The sequence below is a fragment of the Callospermophilus lateralis genome, chromosome 8, assembly GCF_048772815.1.
Source record: "Callospermophilus lateralis isolate mCalLat2 chromosome 8, mCalLat2.hap1, whole genome shotgun sequence".
Lineage (NCBI taxonomy): Eukaryota > Metazoa > Chordata > Mammalia > Rodentia > Sciuridae > Callospermophilus > Callospermophilus lateralis.
Genome location: NC_135312.1, coordinates 110777078 through 110786959, shown reverse-complemented (window position 1 = coordinate 110786959; position 9882 = coordinate 110777078). Strand labels below are relative to the sequence as shown.

Sequence of the window (9882 nt, the reverse complement as noted above, 5' to 3'; positions counted from 1 at the left end):
TTGTAAGCTCAGTACTTATTGAATCTTTATTAACTCTGGAATAGGATATTATGTCTGTGTTGGTCTTCCTACATATTTGTTGATAAGTAGAATTCAAAAGTTATTGAGAAAAGAAATAGAAAAGAGGCACAGAGGACAAGTGACTTCTGGGAAGTAGAAAGACAACTCTTTTGTTACCCATTGTCATGATACACTGAAGTGGCACCTATGGGATATGCTGAGAAAAGGCAGAAAGGAATAATACAACAGAGGGGAGGAAGTGGTGCTTGGGTCCAACATCAGCACAGGAATTTGATTGCTTCCAGGTACAGGTTATGATCCAGGTTGAAGTGCGCATGACCTAAGCCTTCTAGGACTGTGACTATGTCTTGGGCTTTGTGCAGTGTGCAATAATTAAGAAGCATGCAGCATCAAACATGGGTTTGGGAGAATAACTACCTCCTTCCCCTAACCACTCCATGCACTGAGTCTTCTTGGACCATTCCCTACCAAACTATCATCTGTCTGCATCCCTGGTCCCAAATCCATTACCTTCAAGTTTACCTGAAAACAAGAGTATCACCATTCATCCATTCACTTGGGCTATGAGAATACTTGAAGTCACCATTGATTTTTGTCTTACCTTCATAGGTTCTACTCATAATTTCATTAGAAAAGTCCATTTGCTCCTCTTCCCAACGGTATCTCAAATCCTGCCTTTGGTCATTTTCAACTTTTCCATCAGTCCTTAGCAGGACTAGTAAAGAAGCCCCTATTGTGCATCCCTCATTCAGCTACCTGAAAGAACTATCCAGAGTATTTCAGATCATCCCGGGTTCCTTAAAACCTTTTATTAAATGGAATAAAATCCAAATGTCTAAAAATGGCTTCTGACATTCGGTGTAGTTTAGAACCTACTACTTCTCTGACCTCATATCCTCCATATCTGCTCCTTGTTCACTACCAGCTATTATTTTTTTCCCTTCTCAAAGTCCTTGCACTCAAAAGAGCTTTTCTTCTTGGACAGTTCTTCTGGCAAATACTCAAAATGTTGCTTCCTCATTATTTCAGATCACAAATTTTATTTCTTCTGGGGGAACTCCACTAATCTTATTGCTAAAAAAGCAATCTTCTAAAGACTGATAATGCTAGATCATATTAAACTACTTTATGTCCTGCATAGATTTACCAGAAACTGAAATCATTTTATTTGTATATTTGTTCATGTGACTTTTGTTTGTCTCCACTCAACCCCAAGATAAATTCCTTAAGGGCAGGGACTAAGAATGTCTATTATTATGATATCCCTAAGGGTCAACAGAGAGTGTGGCACATGGTAGACTCTTCACTGATTGATGAACTAATGATTTTGATATAGAGCAGTTGACATCAGGTTGTATTTTTGGAGATCACAACCAGAAACTTTAAAGGTGTAACTTTGAGCTCTAGACCTAGTGATAGGATAAAAAGTGTCCACCAGCAACCATGTAATCCATTCCACCTGGATTGAGGCATCACTGTAGAGTCTGGCTTCAGCATCTGCACTTGAGTTTGTCTGAATTCTAGTTCTAGTCAAAAGATACTTCCATCCAGGACTTAATTAGACGGAATAAACCAGTAAGCCCTGGGCTTGCTGTTTTTTTTTTTTTTGTTGTTGTTGTTATTATTGTTATTTAGTATAGTCATAGGAAAGATACAAAGAAAGGAGGAAAATAGTTCTCTTGATAGGGTTCAATTTGTTTCATTGTGTATATCAGAATATATGTGAACTTATTTTAATGCAATGATGCACACACACACAGAGCATGTATTCTATTTAAAATTTAGTTAGAACTAAAAAAAATATGTATCACCTAGAATTTCAAACTATTTGTAAGGGTTGTTATAGTTTGTAATGCCATTTTAATACTTATAAAATTTTGTAATTTTATCAGAGTCCTTGTTTATACATATTATATGTATTCATTACAAATAACTCCTGTACTAGTTAATATTCTATTTTTAGCTTGCTATTCTACCAGCCAAGGAATATTTATCCAAAGCCCATAGATAAAGTAGAAATGCTAAGATGTTTGAAATATGGTTTTTGTTTTCACTAAGTCCTCATTTAAGCTGAGAAAATACACTTACAAAGATGAGGCCTTCAATAATGGTTATTCAGGGCAAGGAAATAGTATAGGGAAGAGAGTGAATAAGTTACTCTGGGATGTGTGGGATGAGTAGGAGTCACTGAAAACTTTCATAAAAGGGATCATAATCACCATGAGGTTACTTATTTTTCAAAGTAACTTGACTATGTATACAAAATATTAACTGTATATGAATCAACCTCTGGATTATGGTTGATATCATTATACCTATGGAAAAATCAATAGATTTTGCAATTTTCCCAAGAATCAAGATGTGATTTGTTTTGGTTTTCATTTTTTTTTTTTTTTTTCAGGGATGGGGTACCAGGGATTGAACCCAGAGGCAATTTATTACTGAGCCACATCCTCAGCCCATTTTTAAGTTTTTATTTTTATTTTATGTTTTTATTTAGAGACAGGATCTTGCTAAATTGCTTACAGACTTAGCAAGGGACTTTATGAAATGAACCAAGACATTATTTTTATCTTGCACGTTCACTGCACCAAGACTGATCCTGTACATAAAACCTCTTGAGTGACTATCCTACAACTTTGCTACATAACCTGTTGAGTTACATTCTACAGCTAAATAAGATGTTTAAATAACTCCTTAAATGTTATGAATTCTTATTTAATTTCACAGATTTAAAGAAGTTCACTATTTTTAGTTAGGATATTGGCTATAATTGTATTGTTATATTATCATTTCCTATAGTAAATACTTGTGAGGAAACAAATTACTCAAGAATAGGTTAAATAAATTACAATTGCAGCTCAAAAATGATTAAAAAGTGATATTAGCATGGAAATATGTACATGACATATTATTAAATGGAGAAACCTGATTATTAAATATGTAATTTGATCTTATTTTTATTTCAAAGATGAAAGGTATTTGTATGTTGGAATATATGATGTATATTCATTGTTTGTTTTTGCTTTAGATAGTTTACACACACACACACACACACACACACACACACACACACACGGATACATGTACCACAGAAGAGACAGAAGGAGAACAAGACAGAGGGAGAAACAGAAATAGAGAAACAGTAATAGATACACTCTCTTCCTTCATTCTCATATTAATTTGGAAAATACACTATAAACTAAGAACTAGAAGAGCGAAAGAAGTTGGTTAAGAATAATTATTTGGGGGAGATAGGAGCAAGGGTGACTTCGATCATTTGCATTTTCTAATTATTTAGTAATTATGTTATCTTTGTAATTTGTGTAGTTAAAACCTCTTTCATATCTAAATTTTAACTTAGAACAGTTTAATATACAATTTTCAGTCATTTCTAATGAAGGGTATATTAACACAATATATTTTTATCTTTAGCCCACAAATAAAACTCACAGTACACTTGCTAACATTGGAAATAAAATTTTGGTACACAGCGAATAAATATCACTCAACAAAATAATTTCTGAATGATTGACTTTAATAAATTATTACATGAAAATGTTCCACCCAAAAGCATACATTAAACATTTCCCCCAATAATCCCTAAAAACATCCTAAATTCAACACCAAGAATTTTGTCTATTGAAATCAACATTATACAGTTACACATAACATACATATTCCAAAATAACAGGAATATAGGGCATTTTAAAATAAAAAAAAAACTTAAAAGCCTTCCAATTAAGCATTTAGACGTCATTTTAATATTCTATCAATTTAGCTAGGATTAAGAGAATTGATAATTGATAATTGTTTTGTGCAAAATGGAAGCATGTGGGTTTAAATGTCTTTTAATATAACACTACTAAAATCAAAGTAAGGGTTAAATTAGCGATATATATTTCCTGTACTAGTTTATTTTGGGCAGTGATTTTAAATAACATACACTTTCTCTTATTTTGTGAAATCCCTTTTCTCTATTATTTTAGCCCATGACTCAGGATTTAAGAAACTTTATTATTTTTACACATTTTCAATAACAGTGTCAGTACCCAAATAGCTTATTTGAAGGATGATGCTACAGAAGGCATATTCAATTTATAGACACCTAATTACCATTATGTACAACTTGGGCAATAGTGAAAAATATTGGTTTTATTTCAAGTTAAAACAATAAATGGACTCACATTTTCAAAGTGTGTGATGTAAATATAAATTACTGATTTATCATTATTCTATGAATAGCTCATTATCTTTCATTAAGAAACTTTTAAGCTCTTTCTGGTCTAAAATTGCATTATTATTTATGTTACCATTTTCTTGGTCATTATGAAACTTAAATTCAATGTAAAAGTTTATTTAATATATTTAAACTTATTCACAAATGATTTCTGAGAAAACTTATTATTTTCAATAATATAACAATATTCATAAAACATATATAAAATAATAATGTTCAAAAATTTCCTATTTTTTTAAAAATCAACATTCTTCAAGTGATCAATTTATTTATTTACTTACTTTGGGGGTTCTGGGGATTGAACCCAGGGACACTTACCCAATGAGTTACATCCCGGCCCTTTTTATGTTTTATTTAGAGACAGGGTCTCACTAAGTTGCTTAGGGCCTTGCTAAGTTACTGAGACTGGCTTTGAACTCCCTGGCTTTCAACTCCTGTCTCAGCCTTCAGAGTGGCTGGGATTACAGGCATGGGCCAACTCACTGGGCTGATCAATGCAATGACATAGGCTGATCATTTAATGTGAAATCATATGAAATCCTGTAGAATCTTTGTGTCTTTAATTTCAATTAAATATTCCTTTATATATTAATGAAAACTTATAAGATTTAATATTTTCTAAGGAAATATGGAAAGAATTATACCATTAAATAAAGTTATATTCAAGGGAATATTATCAAGGTTGATTGTTCCCTTTGGATCTTAGAAAGTAAATAATAGTTTAGTACTACATTTTTACTTAATTCTACAAACTCAGCATTATTTCTGCTATTCAAGAGGTGATTTCATTCATCTAGTTGATTTCAACACTAGTTGCTGTAAACAGAAAATAACACATTATTATAGTAAAACAAAAATCTCTAGACATATTTGAGGGAAATGATTTGCTAGGAATATACAAACATCTCAATTTCTCATTTCATCCTATCTCAAATGTTATTTCCCTAGATGTTGCAAATCTTTTTAGCTCTGAATATCTAGTTCAATACCAGAAACACTTAACAATCTATTCTGGTAGGAATTAAGTTTGGTACTAAGGGGGCCACATGGCTGAATGAGAAGTCCTAAATCCCATGCTGATGATACATACTACTGGTTATTACTTCAATTTCATGAAGTATTTAGTTCTAGTAGTATAAAAAGTCTTCTAGTTTTATCTATGAAATTGTTTACTTACATATGATCCTTCAAAGTGATCCTTGACATCTCATCCTGTACAAACTCTACAGCAAGTTTAGTGCTCAGTGTATGAAACCCCCTGCAATTCCTTTTGAAATCTCAAAGCCTGCATTACATAACCTGCTGAGTTTTCTAACACTCTAATATTAGACAAAAAAGGTTTAAGTAACTCCTTAAATCTTATGAATTCCTACTTCATCTTATAGATTTAATTATGTCCATCATCTTAATAGCTAGCAGTTCTTTCTTCAGGGAAAGACAGTCTCTGGATAACAATACAAGATTTTAAACTTCAAAAATTAAAAATGTGTGGATGAATACGGAGGTTTTGATAGATGCTACAATTTTTGAGGTAATATGGGCATGTGAAAAACAGTACGAGGGCTCTGCAGCCCATAAGTACGACTGCATACTCAGATACTTAATCAGTGTGGTTTGGACTCAAGTCTTATGCAAGATGTATGGCAAGTTATTGGTTTTCAAAGTCTTAGCGTTTTTATCTGCAAAAATGAAGCTAATAATACCTACCCTGAATAAGTGTTGTGAAGATGAGATACAACATTGTAAAGATCCAGCAGAGATGATATAAGTTCTCTATAAATAGTAACTATTTATTTTTATTCATTTTTCTCTGCACTGAATTATTGATTAAAGCAGCATTTCAACTCTGAGACCAGGTCAAGTATGAGACTAGTTAATATAAGGAATTGCAGAGAACAAAGAAATGAATAAAAGTTCTTTGGATATTTTTTACAAAGTTACTTTCTCATTTAGCTGTTTTCTAAATACAGACTTTACGTCTGGATTAGTGAAAAGGACAAGTGTCACCTTCATAACTTTTATGGCTTTATTGTAGAAAATTATGATAATGACCTTGAACTCCTGTGGAATTTCCATAACTAATGTATAAGTATATCACTACCATGAAATTGCTGTCTTTTGGTATCCGTGAACTAGTAAATAAAGTGAGATAGAATTTAGAGAGAAAGCTTTCATTATAAAGTGCCTATGATTGTCATTTAAGCCTGGAGTAAAGTACGCACATATTAAATAGTAGGTAAAATTCTTAAATAAATTAAATGCCTCACCGATTACAGTTTTATTGAACTATGGCCTCAATTGACCAAAATTCTAACTTGCACAGTGCACAGGCAACTGCTTTTAGCTAAACATCAGTTTTAGAAGAAATAATATATGCACACTCCCCACCATACATTCATTAAAAAACCTGAATCCAAATGCATGATCATCGACGAATCCAATTATTTCTATGATTAGAGTACCTAGATGGTTTCCTAGTTTTTATTGGGCTTAACATATTTAAATTGCGTGCAGAGGTTAATGAAAGTGATCAAGGAGCATTCCACTTTCAGAATTATCAGGACATATAAAGCTTTATGCATTTTCATAGTAAGAGCAACCTGATTATTAGCTTTTCATTTGAGGCAGTTTATCTACATTTCAAAAATGCTTTTACTGATTAAAGTCCAAAGTATCTTTTTCATTTTAACAGAAAGGCCTGCCATTTAATTAAAATAGATTTTTCCAACTATAAGTAATTGAATGAATGTTCTAAACCCGTGACTAAAATTGGCAAGTTGGTAAATAAGAACAAGGATTGTCAAAAGACTTTTGAGAACACAGTTCTACTAGGAGGGCTCCATGGAGGAAGTGCCTCGTGGTCAAGAAATGAATGGCGTTTCTTTTGCTTTCGTTCAATTCTTTCCTGTCTTTCTTTCTTTTCCTAAAGAAAAAAAACAGAAAACTATGTATTTAGACACATATGTGAACATTATTTTAAATCAGGCTGCTTGCTGAAGAACAAAATAATCCATTTTAAGATTCTTCTATACTATTTCCTGGCTTAACTGGTTGTAAAGGAACAGAAGCTAGGGAATATTGCTACTGTATCTGTATACTATCAAAAGGTGTTTATGTCACTCCATTTTTGTAATATTAAAAATGATGATATTAAAATTTCTTCAAAATAGGAAAAACACACCTATAATTCTATAGCTGAAAAAACAGTAATTGTTAGAAGTTGGTGATTACTTTCTGAGAACTGATGCTCAGAAGTAAATTTACTAGATGTAAAACTTGCATGTGTCAGCATAGCAAGAGATCCTCCATATTTTTACCAATAAATTAAAGTTCTATTTCATGTTTGTGTTTTTATTGAACTTAAGTATATATTCAAACATTTCTTTACTGGTTGAATAAATTTTCTGTCTGATTATTTGGCCCATCTAACTATATGGGTACTGGGGTCTTTCATTTTTAGTACTTTGTGTATTTTCAAATAAATATTATCTTTACATCAAATATTTTATCAACATTACCTTCATTAACCCTTAACTTTACCAAAAAAAGCATTAATAAATATTTAAGCCATAGAAAACCACTTAAATGTTAATGTCATCAAAACTCAAATGAAATTAAAGAAAAGGAAATATGGCCAGTATTTCTGAAGTTCTCTGAATCTGGCCTCCACCATATCTTTCTCTCCCCCTCACTGTACTGAATTCATCATTACTTTGATTTGATGCTTATCATTTGATGCTTATCATATATCACATTCTAACATATGCCAGGTTGTGAGGTGACATAAGGGTCTATTATTCTATTGGCACAATGCTGCCTCGATTTCTGTTTATTCAGTCAATTATAAACATGGATAGCTCTTACTGTGGGTCAAGTATAAAGTGATTATAAAATCCAAACACACAGATATGGATCCTGATAAGCTTCAAAATGTACGGATAATGAACAAGTAAATACACAACACATAATTCCAAATTGTATGAATTTCTATGAAATATAAAAATAAGTATTATGATAAAGAATAAAAGAGAGCACTTACTTTGAAAAGAAAGGGGATTTAGGGAAAGTCACTTTAAAGTGAGACCAAACTTGGTTAGATAAAGGAGAGAGGGGCCAAAGAGAATAAAAAAGGGAGATGAACAACATCATATGGAGCTTTGCAGGCCATGTCAGTGTTTAGAACTTAGGTTTAAAAAAAAAAAAAATGCAACAAGTTACCTGGAGAGGGAAGGCTGGAGCTGGAGGTAGGAGGAAGAGGAGGAAACAGCCATGTAGCAGACTGAGAGTTTTGGAAAATGGGGACAGGAAAGCAAACGTTAGATTGGCTAGAAGCACTGGAAAACCTGTGACTTTCCAAGCATGATCTTGGTTTAATGATGGAGACAGAGACAAGACTAGAATGGAAGAGGCTGAAAAGGGTTAGTAGCACTGTGGAAGTGGTGCAAAACTTTACCAGTTTAGATATGAAGAGAAGCAGAAAATGGGGGACCAGAGCTGGGTTGAAATGCCAAGCTGAGAGCTGATTTTTCATTTAAGTTTACATATCCTGCCACATAATGGGAATATTGCAGAAGGTAGAAAGAATGCTGCTTCGCAAAGGAGTGGAAGGGGAAGTTTGTATTTTATTGCTTGACTGAGGAAGAGTTCAGTTTCATATTATTTTGGAAATGTAATCTTTCACATTTTTACCTTTTTATTATACCAGATGAATTATAGAACCATGTTATTTCACTGCACATACTATCTTCAATGAAATAGCTGAGTTTCTGGGGATTAGTATGAAAACTGAACATTTATCTCCCTATATCTAATGTTAATAACCTTGGTCTTTCCACTCATTATCTCTCCACTTCTTTACTTCTCTGCTAACACTACAAAGTTTGGTGGTTTCCTCCTACTGATGATTTCCTTGTATTCCTCAAAGAGAAGCAAGATCAGAGAAACCCTTGGAAAACCCTGCCTCTGCAGATCGATAGCTTGGGAAGAGAGGCATTGTGATAAGTTATCTATGCATTTTTCATCAGTACATACATGGGTAGATAAATGTCTCAATAACAATTAGGTGATGCAAAATCCATGCACATACTATTATTCACACATAGCAAAAGATATGAAGAGAGGTATGAATGAGGTAGTCCTTTTCAGTCTTCTATAAATGAAAACATACTCAAGTTTAATTAGAGAAATACAAATAAAAAAGACCCATGGTGACATTTCTCAACTAGCAGAATGAGAATTTGAAAAGAGTATCATAGCTAGTAAGTTGAAACCAACTATATTAAAATCCAGCTAGATACTATTCCTTCTAAACCTCAAACTTACTGTCTTTCATTTAAAAACAAATAAGACTTTCTTCTTGACATTATCAGAAATAAAAATAAATAAACAAAAAGAATAAAAAATGGAATAACTTCCTCACCCATTAGTGTTATTATGTGTCATAATCAATTTTCACCTAAAATAACCTGAAAGTACTTGGTATGTTAGATGCACTTAGTATATTGGTGTCAGATGCAAGAACTACAGCAAGGAAGAATGGGGGTGACTGGTAAAAGGCTGAATGTGGGAATGCAGTGATGGAGGAAAGTGTAACTGGAGTTTCAGCCTGGGAGTTTGAGGGA

At 32.7% G+C, this 9882-nt stretch overlaps 1 protein-coding gene across 1 annotated transcript in view; it reads right to left on the bottom strand.

Annotated features, from left to right (window-relative positions):
- Positions 1-6924: 6924 nt before the first annotated feature.
- The window catches only part of Map9 (microtubule associated protein 9), a 34434-nt gene continuing 31476 nt past the window's right edge, over positions 6925-9882 (bottom strand). The window contains exon 14 of the mRNA XM_076865000.2: positions 6925-7184. Within this exon, the coding sequence (XP_076721115.1) occupies positions 7062-7184 (123 nt within the window). The 3' untranslated portion in view covers positions 6925-7061. The remainder of the gene's footprint in view (positions 7185-9882) is intronic.